General features: G+C 40.4%; 1 protein-coding gene across 2 annotated transcripts in view; it reads right to left on the reverse strand.

The window, feature by feature from the left end:
- Positions 1–641: 641 nt before the first annotated feature.
- Positions 642–27,905, reverse strand: part of TNFAIP8 (TNF alpha induced protein 8) — a gene marked incomplete at both ends in the record, with an annotated part of 37,295 nt that continues 10,031 nt past the window's right edge. Inside the window, 2 exons of one of the 2 annotated variants that reach the window (XM_079703825.1) lie at positions 642–1,207; positions 20,603–20,623. In XM_079703825.1, the coding sequence (XP_079559951.1) occupies positions 642–1,142 (501 nt within the window). Of the gene's footprint in view, positions 1,208–20,602; positions 20,624–27,905 lie in introns of those variants that run through there. The other variant, XM_079703824.1, reaches the window with a different exon arrangement.

A 27,905-nucleotide genomic window follows, 5' to 3' on the forward strand; every position in this document is an offset into this window, starting at 1 on the left:
TGTCAACTACAATTGGTTTCTACAATATTGATTTCAGGGAAGCAGTTTTCTATTTTTCTGAAGGTTCAATTTGACTGCCTTAATTCTTGAATCTTAATTCTTAATTAAGATGGAATTCTTGAATGTCAGTGACAAAGTCTTTTAACAAAAGAATTTTTAACAAAAGGTAAACTTGAAAATGGACTTGTTTCAAAAGGAGAAATGACAGTAAGAGAGAGCTCTTGGCTTTTTAAAAGAGGTACACATACATAGTAAGGAATAAAGGTGAATCAAAATACACAATTCTGTACATGACAGAAATATCCAATGTGCCACCAACATAACAACTGCCTTAAAAAAGATGTCTTGAGGTTTGGAGCCACACGTATCTTTCTTTATATAACTCTATATTTGCATCATGCAACCATACATCTTCCCGTGATCTGCTAACCGCTGGGAAGCTTTTTACCAGAATATTTGGCAATATGCTTTGCTTCAAATAAAACAAGCCTCATAAAACATTATCATTAATGTCTCACAACTGAATTGGGCAAAGTCTTTCTGAAATATGTGTAATCTTTAAAACATTTTTTTTTCTTCATAAATCAGCAGTGCTCCATCTTCAAATAAATCATGAGCAGTCACAATCTCAACTCACATGCTCATATGTTCTCTTCATCTAACATTTTGTTGATGCCATCACACAGTTTTTGTAAGTGGGGTTTAAAATTTCCAAAGGGATTATACAAGGCAGCCAAGAAATCACAATCTGAAAAATGATCAAAGACATTATTAACCCGTCCATGTGACTTGGCGGTGAGGTGACGCTGGATGATCTGGTGGAGCATCTCTCTACACTCATTTAACAGCCTGGATAACACATTCCGGTCAAAGGTGAAATCCACCTGATGGAAACTGACCACGGTCATAGCAAGTTGATGAACTTTCTTCTTGAATTTCTCCATCATTGCTAGCTCATCTTGGTTAAACTGATTATTCCTGTAAAGAATGGCCAGCTTGATGACTGTTTTGATGAGGTTTTTGATGATTTTCTCTGCCTCCTTCTTGTTCTGGGTGTACTCCTTGGTCACCCTGTAGAGCTCATCCAGCACTTCGCTGCTCGTGTCATCAATTAAGGTGGTAGCGATGGATTTGGACGCCATTTTACCCAAGATTTTCTTTTGTGCCTGAACGGCCAGGTTTTTGGAATTAAAGACATCTGTGGCCACTAAAAACAAAGGGGAGGAGGAGGATAAAAATTCAGTAAATATCAGCAAGAGAAGCAAATTAAAAATCTCATTGGAAGGAGTATTTTCCTTCCCATTTTTCCACTCTACGGTTTGCCTCCCATCTACTGACATTAGTTTCTGTTCAGAAAAGAACTAAAATAATTTTCCTACATTTTGGGGAATTAGGTTCTCATTGGTGAAATTAATGGGTGGTTGTGCATAATCTTTAAGGTTTTTTGGCAATTCAAGTGTTTTACACTTTCTGCTTTGTAGCCAATACTTTGTTTAGAAGTTTAAGGGCTCTGGGGGTGGGGGTGGGGGAGGGATAAATCAGGAGCTTGGGATTAACATATACACCCCACTATATATAAAATAGATAACCAACAAGGACCTACTGTATAGCACAGGGAACTCTACTCAGTATTCCGTAATAATATGGGAAAAAAATTTGAAAAAGAATTAATATATGTATATGTATAACTGAGTCACTTTGCTGCACACCTGGAACTAATACAACACTGTAAATCAGCTATACTCCAATAACATTTTTTAAAATACTAAAATTAAAAAAAAGTTAAAGGGCTCTGATTATAAAGATAGTATGTCTCAAGAGGCAGTAAGTTTTTATGTAATTTTTCCCTAGTTTTAACTTTATAAGAATTACATAAGGAATATAAAATCAACTCTACAATTGTTCTCTGAGCAACAGTAACCAAGAATAATTTATAGAAACCCATTTAAATGTAAGAGGAATAAATGACAAAGCCATGATATTGAGTAAATTGACAAATCCATGGAAGCTAATCAAAAAGGAAAGCCCTGCTTTATAGTCCAAAATTTGCAAAAAGTCAAATTTCCCAAAACATTGGTCAGCACTTACCAGTTTGATCATCCTAACCACCCTGAATTTCAACTCTCCAAAGTTGAGTGTTGGAAAGAAATATTCCTTGGAGAGCTTATTGTCACTTGCTATTTCTAATGAATGGCCATTGTGTCCTTTAAATTTTTCTATGATTTGAGGAAAAAACCCTACTGTATGAACTAATGAAATGTGCCACATGAACAACATACTTTGAAAAAGCAGATGCTTAGAGTTCACTTTTGAACTCACTGATTAAATTATCATAATTTAATTAGACAGAGATTTAAGACACAAACAATAAGAGCTGTATATATTAAATATTAATGAGACCCTACGTGATGCTCTTAACTTACAGCCAGTCAGTGAAGATGCTCAATAAATGTTCATTCCCCAAACCAAGTTTAGTTTTTCTCCAAAATCCTCTCCCACTCTGTGCATGCTGCTTCACTACAACTGTGCTTTCTCCCTCTTCTCCTAGGTGCCTGGGTGTTGGAAAGCAGTCATTCGGTAATGAAAGATGAAAGGCTTAAAAATACAGATATGTAGGAATGAGTCAGGGCATCAATGATATTATTAAAAATAATTAGGAAATTATTTCTAGTTTGGACAGGTTAGCAACATTAGAAAACAAAAAGGTAGCCGCTCCCAAATCCAGGCTGGGAAGGTACGTAAGAGACTAACTCCCTCAATGTGGAACTGCCATGTCAGATTTGAAATTTGGGCCAAAGTAGCTCATGATATATAGTACAGGTAGCCGCCAAGTGATTCCTAATGACCAGGATGTCATTCAGAACTGTACACGGCCATACACCCTGAAAGAAAATCTTGATTGAACTAGAAATGGTGCCCTCACAAATGTTGATATTTAAACTTGTGAAACATGAACTGAAACTGCAGAAGAACTGAAACTGATTTTGAGAAAGAAAAGGAAAGTGAAAAAGCACGAGAAATAGCCAACTTGACAAAGAAAGTTTCCAAGCTTTTTAATACTTTCATCATTTAAGCAGCAGTCCATTTCTATTCCTACTCTTCAATGGTTTGCAAGAGTGTATGGCTTCACACTAAAGAATTTATGTCAAAATGAACAGCACACGTGTAGTTATTTAATATTAATATTACCATATTAAGACCAGGGACCATCTTCCATGACTCAACTTAAGACACAGACCTCTACAAATAATAAACCTTATTCATAGAGGAAGGGATACCCCCAAATTTTCAGATACACAGTAACCAACTAGGATTTCAGGAATTTATTTTATATAAAGTTGAAGGTTTATTGTTTTTAATTGATTAGAGTGTGGCACAGTCTGCAAACATCCCATCTGGGATTTACTGCAATGCCTGTTAAATGGCGATACTGTACATTGTGAAATAATCGAAACCAGAGGGAGATTCGAAAGATTCCCCTGTGCTCCTTTTTCCAAGGCTGGACTTGCAAGTTCGTATGTCTTTTAAGCTAGTTTTCTTATTAAATCTAAATTTCCCATGTAATTGCAAGCATAAAGACAAAATAACTCTATGGTGTAGCACTTTAACTTCTCGCAAGAGAAAGGCTGCTGCCAACTAAGCAAGATCATTCTCCATTTACTAGGAACTCAAACTAAACCAGGACAGAGAAGTTGACCTCTGACGCTTTCACATTTGTTTCAAAGGAACTTCAAACCCTGCTCTAGAAACACAGCAACAGCTTCATACTTTCATTTTATCCTTTGGATTATATCCAGTACAGTCATCTTTGAAAATGAGGATGAAACTTTCTCCCCCTCCTCAGGGAAGACATGCATGCAGTAGATTTCTTTCCTAGCATTAGTGAAGGCTTTTTCAGAGCCAACTGGGAGCTGTGGCTGAGAGTTGCTGGCCAGGACTATGTGGTCTGTGATCATGAAATATGATTTTTTTTTCTTGCAAATTAACTGCCTTTAGCCATTCCTGCTCAGGCTTGTTTGTCAGTTCCACATCCTCCACGAGATCGATTAAATGTCTGGTGTATCTCACAGCTAGTCCTGGACCAAGTTTTTCTCCTTCACACTCCTCACCCCTGTGTGATCTCAACCACTTCCATGGCTTCAGATATCACCCATGTGCCAATGACTCCCACAGCTATAACTCAGCCCTGACCTCCTTTCCGGACTCAATTTGCAAATGCACTCAAGGTTTTTCTTTTCCTTGGCTATTCTGCAGGCATCGCAAATATACCATGTCCAAAACTGAATCCTCGATTCCCTCCTGCCCCCGAAGTGCTCCTCCTCCATTCTTTACTATCTTTTTTTTTTTTTTTGCGGTACGCGGGCCTCTCACTGTTGTGGCCTCTCCCGTTGCGGAGCACAGGCTCCGGATGCGCAGGCTCAGAGGCCATGGCTCACGGGCCCAGCCGCTCCGCGGCATGTGGGATCTTCCCCGACCGGGGCACGAACCCGTGTCCCCTGAATCAGCAGGCGGACTCTCAACCACTGCGCCACCAGGGAAGCCCCATTCTTTACTATCGTAATTAATAGCATCCCTTCCATCCTTGTGCTCAAGTCAGAGACCTGGGAGTCGTCCAGTATACCATCCCCTCCTTTACCCAGTCCATTACCAAGTTCTTTCCATCCTACCTTCCTCCAATTCTCTAAATTCTATCCACTTCCCTCCATCTCCATGGACAACAGCCCAGTCCAAGCTCCTTTCCAATCTCTTCCCATGTAGTAGCCAGGGTTTTTAAAAATGGAAATTAGAAAATGATGCTTCACTTAAATTCTTTGCTAACCATCACACTTCCCTGTTCCTGAAATCCTCGTCATTTGCTTACATTTTCATTGTCTGCCTTCCTTTAATAGAATCTAAGCACTTTGAGAGCAGAAGCTGTAAATCTTATTCACTGTGTCGTCCCCTGGACCTACAAAGGTGCCTGGTACATGGCGGCACTTCTGACAGAAGCAGGAGTCAACTACTCCCCTCTTTTCACTATACTTAAATACTTCTCTGTGAAAACATGCTGACCTGCAAAATGAGAGTTCTAAATACATATGTGGGTGTTTGTTTGTTTGTTTTAAAAGCTAGAGAAACAGATATTTGCTTTACCTGGTTAAATATGTGGTTTTCTTCCTTTGAAGTGTACCTCAGAGTGTGGTTTCTCTTACTGTCATAAATCAGTCAGTTCTTTTAAAGAGGAAAGATTTGGGCTTCCCTGATGGCACAGTGGTTGAGAGTCCGCCTGCCGATGCAGGGCACACGGGTTCGTGCCCTGGTCCGGGAAGATCTCACATGCCGCGGAGCGGCTGGGCCCGTGAGCCATGGCCGCTGAGCCTGCGCGTCCGGAGCCTGTGCTCCGCAACGGGAGAGGCCACAACAGTGAGAGGCTCGTGTACCGCAAAAAAAAAAAAAAAAAAAAAAGAGGAAAGATTTAGCAATCCTAGTGTCCATCGACAGATGAATGGATAGAGAAGATGTGGTATATGTACACAATGGAATATTACTCAACCATAAAAATAATGAAACATTGCCATTTGCAGCAACATGGATGGACCTAGAGATTATCATACTAAGTGAAGTCAGACAGAGAAAGATGAATATCATAAGATATCACTTATATATGGAATCTAAAAAAAAATGACATAAATGAATTTATTTACAAAACAGAAATAGACTCACAGACATAGAAAATAAACTTATGGTTACCAGAGGGGATGGGGTGGGGAGATAAATTAGGAGTTTGGGATTAACATATACACACTACTATGTATAAAAGAGATAAAAACAAGGACCTACTGTATAGCACAGGGAACTATATTCAATGTCTTATAACAACCTATAATGGAAAATAATCTGACACACACACACATATATATATATAACTGAATCATTGTACTGTACACTTGACAAAACACTGTAAATTAACTATAATTTTAAAAATGCAAATGTAAAAAAAATAAAGAGGAAAGATTTATTGTGTACAACGAGAAAACATCAAAGGACAGTAATACAAATATTTAGCATAAAAGCAGGGTACAGTGGTTCTGACTTGAGCTACAGTGGAAGATTAAACACAGGCCCACCTCTCCCTCTTTCTGGATCTATGATGAAAAACACGTAACCAAAGGTATGCCCAGGAAGCAACTAAGATGTATGAATAGGAGATGTTCTCAAAGAAGAAAGTGCTGGAAGTACTGATTCACTTGTGTTTAAAAATATACATGTATGCTGTTGACTAATAAAAAATGATACCTTATATCAAAAACATACAAAGGATTACCACTACATCAAAACCATTTAAGACTGTTTTCAGAAATACGTGTGACTGTTATTTGACATCTACTTATCTCACTGCCCCTCCTCTACGTCTTTACATCGCCTTTCTTGGCTTAATCAAACAGTCCATTTCAGCAACGTTTGCTGTAAGGCAAACTGATATTTAGGGAATCCTGCTTTTAGCATCAACAATTATAAATCTGGAGATAAACACTGATGTCAAAGTTATAATGACCCTGTATAAAAGAAAAAAAGTGCTTAGAAGGGGGAAAAACCCCAAAACCTTTTCATGACATTAATTAATGAAAAACTATAATTCTCTGAAATTAACAAGAATTACCCATAATATTACCCCAGTTAAGAAAATGCTATTATAGTGAAGTACTCAAGTCACTTTCTTTACAACCTCACCATCAAATACATAATTTTTCACCCATCAAATTTGTTATACTTGGAACTTTTAAACGGTGACTACAGATGCACATATATGACATTGCTAATTCTTGCCTAGTTAAAACTTGATCCAGTGGGCCCAGTAGTAGGAAGCATGGAAAAGAAAACAATGTGAAGAGCCTGACTGGCTGTTTTGGTCTGTTAGTAAAAGTTCTTTAAACAAATATATAAAACCTTAGCTCTCTTGCATTTGAATTACTCCAAATCTAAATGGGGCTTAGTAAAAAGACAGCTTTGGGGATAAGAAAGGGGCCATAACCAACAGTAAACACTGTCACAAGAAGTTAAACAGCTAAGAGTTGACCCCCCTACATTGGGATTTGGTAGTGCTCCAGGAGAAAAGCAAGGAATTGTTGGGACACTGCTGATATATGTGTGACACTAGCCTCCACACTCAAAAATTCCAAAGTGGGAAATTCAACAGGATAGAGAAGAAACAAAAACCAAAAAAAAAAAAAAAAAAAAAAGAAAGAAAGAAAAAGAGAGTGAGGGGTGGGGAGAGGGCCACATCAGCAGAAGCAGCAGAGATTCAAACTATGAGAGGGGCTGACCCTGGAAGGACCAGAAGAAATGACCATGGCAGCAAGCTGGAGGCAATCTTATCCAGAGAGAAAAAGACAAGTGCCAGGACCCTTAACCCCCAATCGCCCTCAGGTCACAGATGGAGACCCTAACACAAAAGAACACAGTCTTGAGAAAATCAATACATCTAAGGTCCTTAACCTGATGGCGAATGCAAATTTGGGTGTGTATGCATTTTCCTGACCCCAAGTGGTTGAAAACAATGGTATGCCTCATCACAGGGACAAGCTAAGTCATTCACTCTGTGTCTCCTACCACCTTCAGAAAAGTACATGCTCATTTAAAAAGTCAACATATAAAAGAAGACAAATGTCAGGGAAGGTGGTGACTTTAAAAAGGTCTGAAAAAGAAAACGAAAATCACTGGATGGTTTTCAATGGAGTACTGGGAAATGTAAAGCACCCCCTTGCAGATTTCTTTCCTTGTTCTTTATGTAGCTATTTCACAACTCTGTAAGTAAATCTGGTAGTGCAAATGGCTCTTTTCCACAGAGATACAAATAAATTCTGTCTAGTGAAGGTGAAATTGCTTCCTCATTTTCTTGTCTGCCTGTGTTACACTTGGCATTCTCCTTTGAAACGATTATAAGAGCTTACTGTTCTTCATTAGTTAACGAGTTAAGTAAAATCTTCGGCATGTCCCTTTTGTATTTTTATGAGAGTCATGAGTTGACCTTCTTAAAAACATACCCTTTAACACATATTACAATTTTTTCATTAAAACCATATAAAGTAAAACAAAACAAAACAAAACAAAACTGCAGTACATATAACCCTTTAGTGAGAACTAGTACACATTTCCTGTGGCAACTAATTTCCCCAGGGTCCTGGAAAAGAAGAGTTTACTTATAAAAGTCCAATATTCCGTAGCTGATGGTTCCATGAACTGCCATACTGCTCAGGGATATTACTGAGACTCAGTTTCCCCATCTACAAGATGGGAATAATGATCCCCACCTCTTGGAGTGGTTGCAAAGATAAATGGACATGGAGCACAGAGGAGGATCTCACAGAATACCCATCACTGAACAGCTTTCTCCACAGGTTTGTTTAAAGAAGTCAACAAATTAAACTTCAAATACCTTCTGAGGTTCTCTGGTACTGAATGACATTTGGTGAAAATTAATCAACTCCTTATGGAAGTAACATGGAGCTTAGAAATGCAAAATGTCAGACGGTTGTGTGAAAACAAAGACCTCACACAGTTTAGTGAATAACGAGTTATAGATCCTTTCCATGATGACATTAAAAAAACTAAAATATATTAAAATTTCCTTTATCAGGGAATTTCTCTTTTTCTTAGGTGTTGAATCTGTTGTTAGCAATAGATTCAGTACCACAAGGACTGTGATAGGTAACACAAGTGTATTTTGTCTAGAGAAAACTGGCCCCTGGAGAACAGAATTGAAGCACCCCACAAAAAGACAAACAGTATCAGCATCCATACAAAACTGTGCAAGAGAGGAAACAATGTAAAGGAAGTGGGCCACATATAAAGCCAAAGTGAAAACTCATGGTGGCCAACAAGATTACTCCATAAAGTCCTAGCTTCTCCCCCAGACTTCCCAAAGCTTCCCAGAGAACTAGAGACCCAAAGGCAGGGCTTCCTGCCAAGTAAGAACAGCATGGACGGAAACAAAAGATCAAGGTCGAGAGTCCTGGGTTGTAGACTTGGGTGCAATTTAATTTCTTTGAATCTGTTTTCTCATCTGCTAAGTAGGGCATCATTTCAAGGTGGTATGGCTTAAATGAGAGTTACAGAGTTACAAATCAGAAAACCCCCAGCAGCATGCTGGGCTCATGACGACAGACCACAAATGCACACTGAGTTTTGCTCCCTTATTTAATACACTTGAGATACAGAAGCAGGAATTCAAATCCAATATTTACACACACTGTATTCTTTCTACTCATTTCTCTTTATATCTTCTATTTTCCAAATTAGGTGGACAAGAGGAATTATGTCCTAAAGAAAGCACTATGAAGGCTTTTCCCCGTGTGACCTTGGGCTGTTTTTGTTGCTTGAATTCTAGAATCTTTTCATCATGATTTTGGGTTCAACTGTGTGTCTTTGATTCCTGTGGCTTATTTTTGTGATGATTTTGAAATTGAAAATGTCATTTCCTAAGTTTCAACACCTTTAACATCATGTTAGACTCCATCTCTGCTTTTTTTTTTTTGGTTAATTTGCTCCAGGAATCATGTTGATGCCTTGACTGCTTTCTGGAAGGCATAAACTCTGACAAGATATCCCTGCCGCCTCTAGGTGCACTAATACCAGGATTGGAAGAAAGTTTGATGATATTTATATGAAGTGGTATGGTTGGATCCCACGGAATGTCAGTCTTGTAAATATTAGAAAAGAGGTTACAGGAATAGAAATGAACTTTGTGGCTACTCAGAGTGAGAGGTTTACAGTCATGAGAACCCACTGGCTAGCCACCATATTTTGAACTTATACTACATTATCCCCAGAACTGCCTAGAATATGCATTATCTTATTGAAATTTCACAACAATCCCAAGAGGGAGGTTGTCATTATCCCCATTTACAGATACGGTAACGGAGGCCGAGAGAAATTAAGTTGCTCTCTCAAGGCCACACAGTCAGTAAGTGGAAGAGAGGAACTTGTTCCCAGATATGTCCAATTCCAAGCTATTCTCTCAAGAATTATGTTACAACACACAAGCATAAAAAAAGCTCTCTCTTGAAGTATGAGAAGACCTAATAATATTTGACTAAGTGAAGTGAAATAAAAGAAAAAAAAAGAGACCAGGTCTCCCTTGGAGGAAAGATATGGATTCCATAAGGTAGATCAACCCAGCTGGGCTTGAAATAGCCTGTATTTCCAGGGAAAACTCAGAATTGTTTTAAAACATTGAAAAATATAATTAAAAAGAATAATATGCTCACGTTACTCAAAAGCCAGAGTGTAAATATTTAAAGTGAGAAGTCTCTCTCAGCTTTGCCACCACTACACAGTACTGATGCCAACCACTGCTGCCCAGAGGTAACAACTATTTTTAGACTTTTGGTATCCTTTCAGAGTTGCTGTCTCTTCTGCATAGATAAGCATATATATGAATAGATAGATTCTGAGCAAGGTGAAGAAGTCTTAAAGGCTTGCAATTCTTAAGAAATGCTACTTTTGAGTGATGAGAGACTATAAACTGGGTAATTCCAGTTTATGGAATTCTATAATTCCTTGCATGACTCTGACATAAAATGGTGAGATGCCAGAGGCACATGGCTATTACCTTTGTTCCCATACATGTGGTAGCAATAAGAGTCCTTCAGTGAGTGGTGAGAAGGTAGCAAGTATGAAACAGAGGTCTTTATGTAATTGGGGGAGGGTGAAGTTATGATTAGAGCAATTGTGCAGAGTTTATCATCCAAATGGGATCCCTTCGAAAGGGGCACTATTAGTAATTACACTATGACGACAAATCTGTGATTGTTCCAGCAGGTAAATGTAAGTGGTCACTAAAGACTCCTTAACTACTCAAGCACTAAAGACACTCAAGACTAAATAAGAAAGGGTCAAAAGTAAGGGTTACCCAAATATTTAGGACCTGAGAACTTTCTTGGGAACCCCACAAGAGCACTAGCCAGCTTTTATTCCGAATTATGTTAAAAACAACAAAAACCTAATTCTTCAAGAAGTTAAGAGTCTTAAGTAGGGGGTGGGAGGGGTGATTCCCTTGAGCTAAATACATTTGGGAAACGGTGTATACAAAGGTCCCATTTGAGTTGCAAAAAATGTACTAATAATATTAGAGGTCTTGAGGATTAGTGCAGTAAAGTAACATTTTAACTTTACCTACCCAAGTTTTCCAAACTAACTTCTCAGACGACCCATCAACAAATTTGTAGGATAAGGTCAGTGAAAATCATTGGCTAACAAACTGACTTGAGTTCTTGCTAACCCTCTGGGATGGATTCACAATTGTCTCGTGCAAAGAGAGTCAGGCAAAGCCAGGTAATGTGGTGACTGTGAACGTGGGCTACAGAGGCACACCGTCTGGGTCAGAAGCCTGGTTCTGCCACTGAGTGCTTGTGTCCCGGGGGCTAATTACCTAACCTCTCTGTGCCTCAGTAACCCCATATGCAAATGAGGATACCTGAGGTTGTTATGAAGATTAAATGAGAATAATCCATATAAAGTGCTTAGGATAGTGCCAGATATTTAAAAATTGCGTCAGTTAACGTGAACTATTATTACTGTTGTCGTTAATGTTGTCATCGTTATTCTTAAGGTAGATATTGTAGAAGATCGGCTGGTATGGGATGATCGAGTGTTGTGATCATGACTTGTGAAACAGGAGTGAGGAAAGAAGAGAGGACATTAACCTGAAGACACGAATCATTCAACAAAACTTCTGAGTGTTGGGCTTCCCTGGTGGTGCAGTGGTTGAGAGTCCGCCTGCCAATGCTGGGGACACGGGTTTGTGCCCCGGTCCCGGAAGATCCCACATGCCGCGGAGCGGCTGGACCCGTGAGCCATGGCCGCTGAGTCTGCGCGTCCGGAGCCTGTGCTCCGCAACGGGAGAGGCCACAACAGTGAGAGGCCAGCGTACCGCAAAAAAATTTCTGAGTGTTTATAATGTTGTGGTTTCAGAGATAAACGACCGATCCTTTCTCTCCAGTTCTCTCCGGACACTCAGTTTAATGTGGCATTGGGGTGTGGGGCAGATGAGCACACAGCTTGGCAGAATCCTAAAAGTGACGGTAGCAAAGAGAGGGAATGATAATTTTGCTCGAAGGGGTGATGGAGGGAAACTAGGTTTGCAGAAGGTTTCACAAGTGGAGACTGACCCAGGAGGTTGCCTTAAAAGAAAAAGAAGATTCTGCCTTACAGAAATAAATGTGACTGCATTCCAGAGCTGACCTACAGAATTCCTACAGGCGAGTTAGGGATTAAAAATTCTGCCCAGCAGCATACCTATCTATATGTTAGAAACCCAAGGATGCATGTGGGTCCTATGGATTTTAGAGAAACTTTAAACACAAACTATGTATAGCTTGTTGTCGAGGCCCAGGAAAACTTACTACAAAGGTACTCAGTTTGCGAGAAAGCACTGGCAGGGAGAGGACAGATACAGCAGGTACTTGGGCAGCATTCTCCGTGGCAAGGCCCATGTGCATCAGAAGGGCCTGGAGCTTTCTTCGAAATGCAGATTGTCAGACCCACTGAATCAGAATCCTCAGGACTGCAGTCTAAGAAGCTGCATTTGGAAGAAGCACCCTGATGGATGGTTCTGAGGGAGAGTAAAGTTGGAGGACCCCTACTCTGAGGTGTATTCCTACAATGCTGTACTTTACAATTTTCCAGTAGACATACTTTGGCCATGAAGACATGCTGTAAGTAGCCTATGAACAGATGTAACTCCCCACTCAAATTTTTTTTCACCCAAAACTAGACGTGAGCTTGTGCACAGAATGCAGAGAAAATGTTCTCAGAATGGAGCTTATTATATTAAAGCCTCAAAGAGAATAGAAAAGTTAGTCTCTTTAAATAATACTTTAACCAAAATTTGAACAGGGCCTAATAACTCTATCACTAAGCTTCATATGGGTTTGAAATTAAATAAAAATATCCTACAAGTGTTTATACCAAACTGACTTTAGTGAACTATTCTTTTTCTTTTTAAATTAAATGAACCCTTCCTTATTTATTACATTGGATTAGGATACCATATATTTTTCTTGAAGACTTTTCAATTAAGCTGGGTTTATTTACATATTTTCTTGAGGACATGAAGCCTTTCCACTGTTGATATAATTCAAGCTTCCACCAGATTGTGGAGGAAAATCCTCTAAACAAGCTCCACGATTCTCTACACTTTTCCACTCCCTAAGTTCTTGCATCCTGCCAGAGGCCCTGGCAACTGATGAATATTTATATTCACGCCGGGCTTCAAAAACCAGTAACAGACTTTAAAAGCCAACACACTGGAGTGCAGTTTAGTTATCGAACCAGCCCCTAAAACTGGCATCCATGGTCAACACACCCTTTCTGGTCTCCTGGCCCTATAACAAAGACAACCTGACAGCCAAATTACAGCTGACATTTGCATGGCACTCCACAGAATGCAAAATATTTGCACTATAACACTTCCATGTGTTTATGAAAGGGTTTGCTCTGGTTTCGTCCTCTTATTATTATTTGACCCTGAGGGAGCAGATGAGAGAACTGAGGCTCAGCCATCAAGGGACTTGTCCAAGGGCACTGAATGAGGGGCAGAGCTGAGGTACATGGCAGCCAACTATGGTGCATGGCTGCTCTGTAAGAAAAGTGGAATTAAGAGAATGTTTGCTATTTATGAATTTTCTATCAAATGCTGTGATGATGCTCAGCCAGCTGCATAATCCCACTTTTTAAAGCTTATCTGCTCCCCAAGATAAAGCAACTCCTTGAACCAAAAAATAAGGCGGATGGGTCTTACACATCAGGGAAGAGAAAAAAAAATAAAGAAAATAAAAATTATGTGTCCACCCTGCTCCACTCCTGAAAAAGTCCTGCTCGTCCTTTAAGGCTCAGTTTAAACACCACCTCTTCCAAGAAGGTTTTCCAAATCCAGCGGCGAAGTAACCTCCCAAATCCAAAGAAAAGAATAAAGTGTTCCCTCTTCTAGTGTATTTTCTGCCTCGTGGGAGAATTAAATTCCTACCTTACCTTACTTGATTATAATCCTTGACAACTAAGGTACCACTCTATTCATTTCTCTATTCTTCAAAGTGCATAACACCTGCCCTCCAGCTACCATGGAGTGAAACAAACCCCACTGCTCTAATCTGCTTCCATGGAACCTATCACTATCTTTTCCAGCAATTCATGAAGATGTATCAGGAAATCAATTCAATTTCATATATCTAGAGCTTAACAAATAAATTTATTTATACTCCATGGACAATATACATTTTCTTTTCTTTTTTTTGTCTACTGCTTTTCTCCCCTGTCCTTTGCCAGAACATACAGAATGACCAGCCACTTTTGTTTGGCGAAGTGACCATATTTAGCTAACTCAATCCCTACAGCAAATGTTCTGGAATCTTTCATGAAAATATCCCAAAGCCATCTGTTTGAGTATTTTAGGAGCAGTGACTTCTTGGCCTCAGCTTGGGCATCTGTCAAATATGTATCCTGGCATAGCCTCCCCACATTCTTGACAAAACCTTTCCACAATAACTGTATGAAAAGGTTAAGCTAGTCCAGCATTTTATAGCCATGTCAAGCCGTAAGAGGCCAGATCCCATTAAAGGTAAGCAAATGGTAAGATGCGATTTGCTGGGCCCCTTAAGGTGAACTATCTCATTCCAAGTATCAAGATACACTGAAGCTCTAAAACTCCAGGATATAACCTTGAAAAAAGAAAACCCAGTGTGCTTACTGCTGGCTACCTCCAGCGGTAAGTGGTTTCTACCCCCCTTTCTAACCTTTTTTCCCTGCTCTTAATGCTCAGGTATCCTCCATTGTTTTATTTAGATCAGGATGCCTTGTAGAGGTTGTAACCTGGACACCCCGTTGTTTGGCCTGTACAGTGTTGTATTCTTCTTAGAGTTAGTGGTCCACGTTTTAAAAAATTGAAAAATTTAACCTCAAAGTCTGTGGTTTTGATTTTTTTTTCTTTAATAATCATAAGACCTTACCAAAACGGGCCCACATTCCCACACGGCAACCGTGGTCTTGAGGTAAGTTGTGGCTGCCGCCTTTAGAAGGAGAACACCCTGCCTGGTTTACCACAGGTCCTCCCTGGCCATCACCACCCAGTTACATTCAGCTCCCGGGCTCGGCAGCCATTTGTGTGGATGACTCCTCCTTACAGAAATAAATGGGACTACATTTCAGAGCCAACCTACGGAACTCCTATGGGCTCTTTGGAATTAGAATTCTGCCCCGCAGTATACCTGTATGTCAGAAACTGAAGGGCATGTGCAAGTCCCATGGATTTTAGAAATAATTTAAACCTAAATTATGTATGGTCAGTGAGTGTCTACGGAAGGTCTGCTGGGGAAAAAGGTAGGAAGGTTAAGAGTAATAATAATTTGTTTTCATAACACTTGTTATTTAGTTACAGGCATCAAAATCTCCCCCTAATTTCTTTTTTTTTTTTTTTTTTTTTTTTTTTTTTTTTGCGATACGCGGGCCTCTCACTGTTGTGGCCTCTCCCGTTGCGGAGCACAGGCTCCGGATGCACAGGCTCAGCGGCCATGGCTCACGGGCCCAGCCGCTCCGCGGCATGTGGGATCTTCCCGGACCGGGGCACGAACCCGTGTCCCCTGCATCGGCAGGCGGACTCTCAACCACTGCGCCACCAGGGAAGCCCTCTCCCCCTAATTTCTATAGAATGTGTTCGCTGAGTCTCAGAGAGGTGGTGAATTTGCCAAATTTCTAAATATCCTGGGAGAAGTTGAACTTGGATTTTCCATACTAGTTTGGAGCGCTACACAGTAAACAGACTTTTAGCAGAAAAGCCTTATCCAAGTCAGTCACTCATTCATTCACTTAACACATTTTTTACTGAGCACCAAAATGCCTGCTCTCTAGAAGCACAGATTCTAGTAGAGGGAAACCTAAGACACAAAACCTAAGACACATTAAACAAATGTGTATAAACAGGTCAAACAGTGGCAGGGGCTAGAAAAAAGTAAAGAGAGTGTGTGTGTTTTTGCTGGGGGTTGGTGAGGAGACAGTGGGGGTGAGGGGGAGACTATGCTATTTTATCCCTGCTATTTTAGTCAGGGAAGGCCTTTCTGGAAAGGTGACATTTGAGCAGAAATTTGAAGGAAGCAAGCGGGAGCCGTCTTGGGTGAAATCCTATCCATTCCTCAATGATCCTTCCCAAATATATCTTCCTTGAAGACTTTATTGACTAACCCTGTCAGAAAGTAAAATCTTTGTGATCAGTTATAATTTATAATTTATTCCTTGCCACAATAAATGCTCAATTAATCTTTAAAATGTATCTGCTGGGTCAAAAAAATTCCCAGGTTGTTCTGGGGGAACAGGAAGCCAGGGGAGGAGTGGGAAAAGAGTACTGGTTTTTTATAAGACATAAGAAACTATAAATGAATTGTTTTAATTAGGTAGCATATCTCAAATACTTTAATTAGGTAGCATATCTCAAATACTTTAATTAGGTAGCATACCTCAAATATCATATCTCAAATTTACCTAAGAAACGAATATTGCAATATAATCCTTTGGAAAAAGTTTATTCTAAATGAGTCCATTCGTAACTTAAGATAGGCATCCAAAAAAAAAAAATCATCTTTTGATAACACTTGAAACTGGTAAAAATTACTGAATAACCCACACTCTGCAGAGATACGATAATTCTGTTTTTCAGAGACATGTTGCTTTTTTAAGATTTAAAAAGGCATTTTTTATGGATAAATTCATAAGAAACTGGAAATTTAAAAAGGCATAAACTCTACCTTTCTTTGCTAGTTTGTTAAAGAAAAAGTTGAAAATTGAGTTAGGGTTATAATATAAAAATCTTAAGTTTTCTATTCTGTCCTTATTGAAATTGGCTAACTTCAAATTATATTTAGAATTAAAAATAATAGAGCCAAATAGTTTTGTTAAAATAATCATAATTCTTTCATGTTGAGTCATACTTGGTATATTAAACTCATTTTTCCGTTAAAGAAAATAACTAAAAAAGGTCATTATAGTCAATCTCTTTTAAGAACTAAAAATCGTTTCCCTAAGTACATTAACTTGCTGTCTTAGAGATGGATTACTTCCCTAATGGTAGATATTTGGGTAAAATAAACTTTGGCAAATAACGTAACCAATCAATTTTACCACCAGTTGCCAACTAACAACAAAATAAATCACTTCTCTGAAACACTTTGGCAGCGCCCACCTTTCTGTAGTTTTGTCTTTCCACCCACTCACTCAGTGCTCCAGAATTAAGGCCACCATCCCACCTCTCCCCATTTCTGTCACCAGTCCTACTTTCAGAGATAGAAGAAGCCATGGAGACCACAGGTGGAAAAAAGAGGCCCAGAGGTTAATGCAGGGTTACAATGTGACCCCCATTAACTCCTGGTCGCTGGTTTCCCTGGGGAAAGGTGGTTTGGGATTATCAAAAGTAGCAAAGAATAATTCCTCCATTTAAAACAGAGCTTACAAACTTTGGGCTGGCAACACATTTTGGTTGGGCCCCCATAATTTTTTTTCTTTTTAAAACTGAGATAAAATTCATATCACATAAAAATCACCATTGTAACCATCTGAAAAGGGTAAAACTCAGTGATTTTTATTATATTCACAATGGGCAACAATCATCACTATCTAATTCCAGAACACTTTCATCAACCCCAAAATGGGCCCTCATAATGTTTTAATTTTGTTTTTCTAATTAGTAAACACCATGTAAAAGTTGGGAGCATTGACCTAAAAATTCACATTTCCCATTTCTCAAGAAAAATCTGACCTTCTGGTAACATTTGGGGGCAGGGGGTACAAGGGGGTAAGAAACAGGTCCTGTCCAGTTTACCACCTGGCCACACGCCAACAGAGGCCAGGAAATGAGCCAAGACCTGTGAGTTAGCCACCCCTGCTTTAAAGGCTCAGGGACTCAAATCCTTCTGAATCACTTTCCAGACCTGGGTGTGACCCTGGCAGTGATTCCAAAGCGCTCGCAGCCCTCTGTTCCCCTAGCTGGCAATCAAGCTGAGCAAGAAGACTTCCTAGTTCTGACTTGTCAACACATATCTAGGCTTCCACCACCTTCTAGACTCACCTTTCCCTCCAAATGCCTTGCATTTTCCACCCCAGCATATTTGCTGAAATCTCTCTCTTCACTGAAGAAGCCATCCTGTATGTACCTGAGCAGCACTCTAAACCCTCATCCTTTGAGCACCACTGTCACAACTTGCCTTTGTTTTGTTTTTTATAAAAAAATTTACACAATTTTAAAAGGCTGCTTTCCATGTACAGTTATTACAAAATTTTGGCTATATTCTCCATGCTGGACAATACATCCTTAAGCCAACAGTTTGTACCTCCCACTCCCCCGCCCCACTAGTAACCACTTCTTTGTTCTCTATATCCGTGAGTCTCCTTGTTTTTTGTAATATTCACTAGTTTATTGTATTTTTTTTTTTTTTTTGCCGTACGCGGGCCTCTCACTGTTGTGGCCTCTCCCGTTGCGGAGCACAGGCTCTGGACGCGCAGGCTCAGCGGCCATGGCTCACGGGCCCAGCCGCTCCGCGGCATGTGGGATGTTCCCGGACCGGGGCACGAACCCGTGTCCCTTGCATCGGCAGGAGGACTCTCAGCCACTGCGCCACCAGGGAAGCCCAGTTTATTGTATTTTTTAGATTCCACATATAACTGATAACATACAGTATTTGTCTTTCTCTGCCTGACTTATTTCACTTAGCATAAAGTCCATCTGTGTTGCTGCAAATACTTGCCTTTGTTTTCTACTTACTATCTGTATTTTATTTCCCTCTGGTTACTTGTTATTTAAAAAATTTTATTTATAAAAGGAACCATATACACAATGTGAATGGAAACTGGTACTCCTCCCCTAAATATACCATAATCATAAAAATCATTAAAAATTTGTTAAATCATAAAAATTATTTCAATGAGGAAACCCCCCCCCCATTACTGTTCATTTCTAGCCAGATATCGCAGTCTGCCAAAGGCCATGAGCCCCATGTCTACCTGCGTGGCACAAAAGGGGTGAGTCAGTGTGAATAAGGTGGCAAAGGTCACACAGCCCCAAACAGGCATTCTCTGGGAATGATGCAAAGGATTCCAAGGGAGCTGAAAGGGACTAATCGTCTTGTAAAGTTACTGAAGATGATCTAACTCTGTGCCTGCGGCCTCCTAAAATCATTTACCGTACCGCCACCAACGGTACATGCACCACATTTTGGGAAATCCTGTCCAAAGCTTCCTGCCAATGCATTCACCTCAACAGTTGTACCTCAGATGTCTCGGCCACGGATAGCCCTTCCTGAACCTCTCTAACCCGGATGTGGCATCCCCCTTGTATGTACTTCCTCGTGTACACGTCTGACATCTTCTCCGGACTGAAAGCCCCTCAAGGACAGAGACAGGTCTTCCATACTACGTAATCTTCTCTGGTGAAAGCTACTGGCATTAACTTACACCTGGTCAGATTCCTGGCATATGCCTGTCTTGACATCCCCAGCAAGGAGAGTTTTGAAGTGACCTTAAAAAATTGCAAACCAGTTTCTAAATGAACTAAAACATGTCCTAATAGATAAAGTGCCCAATATGGTGAAAGACACAGGGATAAATAACTGCATACCTTTGTTCTTTCTTAAATTTGAGGATTTTATAAAGCACTGAATACAATTACTATTGGTGTGCTAAGTAAGAGCTATCCTATTTAGGTCAGATTTTGTTTTAAAGGTAAGGAAGTGTGCCTAGCAGGCTGGGAAGGGGGTTAGGTGTCTAGGCTTTGTTTCTGGGGTGGACAGAGGGGTTGAGCAACTTCTGTGATGACTCGGGGTGTCACACATGCTCAGGAAGAATCGGTTCACACTACCTGGCTCAACTTGATAAAGAGACACAGGACAAAGATTTCCACAGGCAAATAAAAGCAGTGCCTACTAACCTAACATTAAAAAAATATATATATATATATATATATATATATATATATATTAGGAGACAATTTGTGATGCTCAATTTGTACTTTTATGGTATCCAGATTAATCTTCTAAAAGATTGGAGGCCTTATAAGATCAGTACACATGGTGCACATGATGCTCATTTATAAGGCTAGAAATAAAATTTTCTGAGTCAAATGATTAGCAAGTTTTATGATCATATCTTTGTTCTTGGGAAATATTCCTGATCATATCTAGTGGTTATTTTATATTGATAAATAACAGAACCTCCAATTAAAGCATTGTTTCTATGGAGAAAGACAATCTACTTTTTTTGAAATTTTCTTTTTCATATGATTTCTAATACCCTCATTCCTGCAAAAATAGAAGATATCTTAGAAGAATAATGTTGAATTTATCTCTAAGGTGAGACAATGTAGATTGTAAAGATTACATGCTTAGGAAAAAGATGAATCAAGTCTTTAGAATGTATGATTTGAGTCAGTTTCTAAATCTGAAAATTAAATCTATCCTAACCGAAAAGTTTCCCCCTTGAACTAATCTCCTGTTAATTTTCAATTCATGTCATTCAGTCTACTCCTGCTTTGAAAAGGATGGTGAGGGGAGTTAACAAATTTGCCAGAAACAATGGCTTTTCCTCTTACATTTTCAGCATCCTTTTTTTTTTTCTTTTGGCTGTGTTTGGTCTTCGTTGCTGTGCGCAGGCTTCCTCTAGTTGCGGCGAGTGGGGACTACTCTTTGTTGCAGTGTGTGGGCTCTAGGCACATGGGCTTCAGTAGTTGTGGCTCGCGGGCTCTAGAGCAGAGGCTCAGTAGTTGTGGTGCACAGGCTTAGTTGCCCTGCGGCGTGTGGGATCTTCCCAGACCAGGGTTCAAACCCGTGTCCCCTGCATTGGCAGGCAGATTCTTAACCACTGCGCCACTAGGGGAGCCCCTTTCAGCATCCATTTTTAATGCCATTTGTTGATCTTAGAATGAAGGAAACAGATGCTACTGTTGGACATGAAATGTCATCTCATACAGTATTTTTAAGCTGTCAGCTGTACAGTTAGTCTTTATTTAGGCAATGGACAAGTGCTTCTCTGTACCTTTATTTCCCCAAAACATACAAATACACAAATGCCAGAACTCCACCCACTTTCCAATGCAGGGCACAATCTATAGGAAATATCCAAAATGAATTCTGCCATATTTTCCCTGTTGACAAATCAAAATGAAATCTTTTTCCACTACATACTACAGAATAAAATAAAACCATATGCCATACTGACCCCACTGAAACTTAGAAACCATGTTTAAATGAATGTTTAGAGACTCTAGCTAACCTCAAAAGAAATTTAATTCTTGAATAGCAAGTGTCTAGCATCTATGAGTATTTTTCTTCCATTAAATTGGTATTATCACAAAATAGAGCAACCTTAGATACAGGCCAAAAAAAAAAAAAAAAAGAGAATGTTTTAGAATTCTTGGATTAAGATTCTAGGTTCCAAATGTAGGCCTCAATAATCTCCCAGGTCTCCAAAGTTTTAATGGCTCCTAATAAAGTATCAAGGGGTCAGAGGTTGGGTCATCTTTTCCTGAGCTGACTTACAGCTCACTGCATTCTGATGGAGGAAAAAGAATCTGAAATATTTTAATACAGTATTTTTTTTCATCATGAGGGATAGCTGAAAAATGCCTGGAACACTAGTTGGAGGCTGGTGTTGGGTCAGTAGAGGTCTTAGTAACAGTTATTCCTTTGTCTTTGGGCTCAAGGCAAAGCAGTGGCCACTTTGGGAGCCCTCCTGGTCTCAGAGGCAAGATTTTCTTTTCAGGCACAATTCATATTATTTTGATCAGCCGTTTGCCTTTATCATCCATTATTTTATAGAACTTCTGAGCACGTATGTGCATGGTTAAAGAGGGCTGAGGCCTTTCATTTGCTGTCAAATTCTGATTAAGTCCATTTCTTATCTTCTAGATATAAATAAGTGAAAGATGAGATTTTAGTTGTTAGAAGGCTTCACCCAGCCCCAAAGCGTTTTACATCTGGATCTGCCCACTGTTTCTCTGTCCCTCAATCAACGATCATCTTTTTCTTCTCTAATCTTTCTCCTAAAATTGCTTTTTATTTTAAACTGATTTAACTAGTGATAAGCTACAATGGCTGGAACGCAAGAAGAACTCCACAGATGTATAATTCCAATGAGCTGAAACAGAGAGATGCTTCTGTGGCAACAAAAACTACAAAAAACTAGTGAGAAAAACAAAGGGTATTTCAAACACAAGAGTTGCCTAAAACACTCCCTTTTCTATTGCCCCACAAGATGTGCCAGAAGCGCGCTGATAATGAAGCCCACCTGACCCAAATTTGAAAGACAACTCTCCAGTTCCCATCAACTTCTCAACAGAGTAATATGTTAGCCTGTTACAGACTCCAGCAGCCTAGACAGATCTGGTCTGGTTAAAGCCCACCCATGGGTCTGTGCTGAGCCTAGGCATGACCACTGTGATTCAAAACACTAGGTAAGAGACTGATTATCACCCCGAAGGCCTCAAAGGAACCAGTAAAAAGAAAGTCCTAATAGGCCTTCTCTTAAATGCCCCTCATATGCACAGTATATTCTGAATGTCCATCTTGGTTTCAGCTGACAGCTGGCACCATGGATGGTATAACCACCTACCGAGCACACTCCCCTCCTGGACCTAAAACCCAGACAGCAAGGCCAGATGATGACTCATCATCAATGTTTGGATGATCCATCAATCTCATGAAAATAGCAGAGGTTTAAATTCTGCAAAATATTTTACCCTCTGGACCATATGTCTACCCTCACACTTCATTGGTTACCAAGCATTTTCCATTTCCCTACACTGCGCCCAACATCATAAAAACTAGAAGAGTCTTGCCACAACAAGGCGACAAAGATAGAGAAGTAGTCTTCACGACAATGGTAGAGAAGATTAACATTTCAGATCAGGGAATCATTTTATTCAGTGAAAGTTTGGCTTGTATACACAGTTCCCCTTTTCCCACTGAAAACATCTGACTAGAACAGGTATAGGTTATTTGGAGCACAGGAGTCCTATAATTTTAAAAGACTTGATTTTTATCAAGTTCTAATCCAAGGCATAGCAGGGACTATTCTACTCTGTCCTGCCTCGAGCTCGAAAACAGAGAAGACAGTAAGGAGGACCACAGGAGAAGAAACATCATTTCAGAGTCACAGCCACATTCTGCTCAAGCATGGTAACTAGAATCCCGCTCTTTATAAATTTATGATTTATTTCTAAATTTGGCAAATAAAGCTGAGTTGTCCCAAAGAACCATTACTGACCTCACCCTAACCCAAACTAAAAATATTTTGCATGCATTTTGTATTTTAAATCATCATTCCCTGGCAAGTTTCTTATTTGAAAAACAAATAGAAGCTCAAACACCTGCACAGAGTTAAGAGAAACACTTTTTTGTTGTTGTTGTTAGAGACTCTCATCTAATAAATGTTGTCTCTAATTCAGCATTTCCAAAGAACATGGTATTAAGACTTCTTAAATCCCTAAGACCAAAAAGAAAAAAAAAATGCTGTTTAGAATAAGAAAGAAAGGAGAGAAAAAACTGTATTAGGAGAGGGAAAGTTATGTTATTTAGAGAGACAGCAAGACAAAATAAAATATGAAGTTGTCTTTGAAGTCCTGAAACAATAACTGTAGGCAGAGAGGTGCTAAAAAACCTTTTGGTATCTGTCAAAATAGTATAGATTCTTCCTAAGTTGCTAAGGGGCTATCTGACAAAAGAAATCGAAGAATCACTAGAATGATTGGAAATAACTTGGGGGAAAAAATGCTGCTTCAAGTAGACCTTAGATTCAAGAAGACAAGTCTTGAGTATATAGTTGTCTGGGCACGTCCTTGACACTTTCAGTTTAAGCTGCTACATACGCAGGTGAAGATTATTTCCCCATTACCTACCTCAGAAGGGTGATGATTTCAAAGGAGCTAAAAATAAAGGAGGCAACAAGGAGAGAAAACTGACTCAAGCTGATTCTCACGTCTATTCAAATATCCTCTTATTTCATTAAAAGAAAAAAAAATCCACCAACACCATAAAGTTTCAATCTGTATAACAGAAAATGTCAGGTGAAGTGATGGCCTGGTAAAAGTGAGAAAGCCAAGTGGCTGCTGAGAGCTTCACACTTATCAGCCATGTTGAACTGAGTGACAAAGATCTATTCTGTCCAGAAATCCCCCACTTTATTTTTAAGCCTGGAAACTGGTTAGTCATATCTATACTGAACACTTCCTGTCCAGGGGCATGATGATGGCGACAAACTGCCAAGTTTAGTAGCTGCTTACATTCTGTCAATTGAGTCATTCATGGAATAAAAAACAGCATCAAACATTAAAAAACATCTGGCTAACTGAAGCTTTAAAAGGTATACAAGGAAAACAGGTTTGACTATTTCACAGAATAAGGATAGATGGTGCCAGGAAAACAAAACAGAAAGAAAAGAACATACAATGTTACTCTAAGAGACTATTTTCTGGTAGTTTCTGTGATATTCCAGTATTACTACCAAATATAACAGTTCTCTCACTCCCCCTCTGGATGAAATAGTCCAATTGACATTCCACATCTTCATTTACAAAAATGCCCCAAGATGCAGAAAGATCTCAAGGAACTAAGCAACAACGACAGAATCAATTTATTCCTTTTTATGTTTAATTTTAATCTAATTATATTTTAAAGGAAGGGTCACCTGAGAATTTTAAAGAAACAAGAATACGAGGGCCTGAAATACAGATCAGGAATGTCTTTATCCACTGGTCAAACACCATAATGTTACATAAAAATCCCATCTTTGAGAAAGAGAGGAATACAATTAAGGATTGTAAGAATGACCCTTTCCCTAGCAGCCCTGAGGGCTACGTCAGGCTTCAGTTATAATTTACCTGATTAACCCTTATACATGCTGAGACAAGCCCGCTGAAGTTCCACTGCTGAGAAGCACAAGGAACACCTCCCCGCCGCCCCCCCCCGCCCCCCCCGCCCCCGCCCCAAGCGCTGGCAGAGGAACAGCCCCAAAGCATGCTGGGATGGACGGCGACGACAAGAACGTCAAGTAACAGCTCCTGCACTTCCAGGGTTATCCCCTTGATCATCAAGTCAGAGCAAATGATCGTGTGAGCCAAATAATGGACACCAGCTCTGCCCATAAAAACCCTCCGCCTGAGATTCTTCAGTGAGCTTGCTCACTTAGCAAGTGAGACTTGCTAATGAGTGAAGCCCGCAGAAATTAGGCGCAGCTTCATTGGGGGAACGGGTGACGATGGTTTTCTCCTCCTCCAACAGCCATGCACTAAAGGTCCCACTGGCCTTCCATCCAAAGGATGGTACGGTACGGCTGACTGCTTTGAGAGGACTCCGCCGGGCTGGCATTACTGCTTTTCTAATTCATCATCTGCCATTGGCAAGCTTTTTGAGGAAATCATTTTTATAACCCGGTAGAAAGTCACTAGGAATCCAAGCCAACACAACACAGCCCTTGCTTCAGACCGGCCCAATTTAGCCATTGGAAAAGCAGCAGCATTCCTCAATGTCACGTCCTTGTTTATGGGCCCCTGCATTAATCCTGCCTGAGAAGAACTGGAGTGCTTGTGTGTCCTCCAAACGCCACTATGTTCACGGGCTCCAAGCTGCATCTTAACTTTGGAGACCAGCACTCCTTCATACCTCCTGTTAACTGCACAAGCAAACAAAATAAACTGCCAAAACTTCTCACCTCAGTCACGGTGGTCTCTTGCCTCTCTAGTGTTGCATAAATTATCTTTTTTTATTTTTTTCCATTTCCAAGTTATTTCCTTACACCTCCCTTCCCCTCTCTCTCCTAGGAGGCTCCGCATCAAGTCTGGGTCCCACCCTGTGCCTGCCACTGCCTGCCATTCCCCCTCCCTCCCACTCACTATTTCTTCCTCATTGTTCCCTTGAAATGTCAGAACCTGCCAAATGGCCACTCCCTCGACTTCCTTCACTATTCTTTTCCCCAGTAGTTCTTCTCCTTCCCTTTTGTTGGCGCTACTGGCCCCTGAATTCTACCTCCTTGGAAACTCTGGAGAGACTCCTTCTTTAATTATCTCCTTTGTCTGAAGAACCTGAGTCCACGGTTTAGACTTGTGATACTGGAGAGGGGTGCATTTTCATTCTAGCTGTTTCATAACTGACTTAATTCTAATTTTAACCCTCAAAGGTGAAAATGGTTTTGTAAGTGCTTTACAATAAGGAGAACAGTCAGTGCGCTAATACTTTACTGTTATCAGGTAACTTTTCAGAAGAAAAACATTCCTTGGAGCAAGCCCATCCTTGCTTGCTTTTTACAGAATGGGAAATGAGTACTTCTTAACCAGGTAAATATTGTAGGTAGGCCATGGGTGAGTTCTGTCTTTGTGATTATAAGTCTCCTTATTTATCCAGCACCTCCTGGGTGAAGCTGTCTAATCAATGATACAAGCATTATCTCATTGGTGCTCACCTCAGGAGAGATTAAAAATTCCTCAGAATGGCTCAACTTACTAGTGTGGCTCAAATCCTATTTAACATGTAAAAGCCTAAAACCCTCAGAGCTTCAGAGTATATGTCAAATCTAGGGTACCCCTGGCAGAACCACCAGTGGTTTTCCAAAACATGCATTCCTGTCATATGGAGAAAAAATAAATAAATAAAATGGGGCAGAGAGGAAGTGAAGGTGAAAGGGAAGAGAGAAAAATTCCCTAATTCTCAGGCTGGCCAAAACTTTTTCCCAGTATGAAGAGCTGGATTAAATTTCCTACCTATATTCACTTCTTACCCTTAAGCACCAGGGCTGATTTTGTGCAATGCCACAGGGAGAGGTCAGAGGTGATGGCGGTGGAGATCAGGAAGGAAGCTACTGGCAACTAGGACTTGGAAGGTCCTAGGATGATCAAAGTCTCCCTTCCTCAGGAGCCTGGGTGCTTGCTCACAGCTGGGGCAGTCATCCCCTGGGCCCTGCAGGCCTTCCCTCATTTCCTAGGGTGTCCACTAAATATTGATGGAACACTCATGAGGTATTCTTAGCAGATGAGCTCTTCAAATACAGGCTCAAAGCTTTTGCTGAGGCCCAAGGAGAAGACAGCAAAGCAATTTTCTACAGCACCTCTCTTTAGACATGGCTGACCACTGCCTCCAGGGGGTTCTTATCCTCCTGGCTTCTAAAGCCCTGTTCTCTCCTTGGTTTCCTCCTACCTCTTGAGTGTCTCCATTTCTGTTTCCTTTACTGGATACATCTAGCTCTTTCCCTTATAAAAGTGGGTATTCTCAGAGACTAACTCCACAGACCAGCCCCCACCTCTCTCTTCAATCTTACCCTCAGAGATCACATAAGGGAAATCAATTCTCCTCTTCTGAGTGGAGAGTCACATACTTTTCTGCCCAGGGTCCTTTACCAGGGCTCAGCTGATCCTCCAGACCAACCCAGGGTTCTTGTCAGCTTAGTATTCCTACAACACTACTTTGCACCTACCCTATTCCAGCTCAAACCCCCCCACCCCGGTTCTTTACAATAATTGTGTTTGCCTCCTAAATGGTATCTCAGGCATGCTTTAGTCTAATGTCAATGCCTTCATTTTTCTAATGAGGAAACTGAAGTTCTGAGAGACTAATCAGCGACTGAAGGTTGCACAGACAACCAAGGGCAAAGTCAGGAGTACAGCTGGTCTCCTGATTCCCAGTGCCTTGTCTGCTACCCATAATGTCCCTCTGAGCAGCTTGGCTTCTAGGCTGGCGCCGTGTACCACTGCAATACAGCCCACCAACGCTGCCCATGAACCCTCCACTCCACGCTGCCGTAAACCTCCTTCCTTCACTCTCCTCTGCTCTTCCCTAAAGGGCCTTGCTGAAGTCCCAGCTAACCCCTCTGTGAAGGCACTGCTGCCCACGACAATGTCTGGTGAACAC

This window comes from Hyperoodon ampullatus (genome assembly GCF_949752795.1).
Source record: "Hyperoodon ampullatus genome assembly, chromosome: 4".
In the NCBI taxonomy this organism is placed as follows: domain Eukaryota; kingdom Metazoa; phylum Chordata; class Mammalia; order Artiodactyla; family Ziphiidae; genus Hyperoodon; species Hyperoodon ampullatus.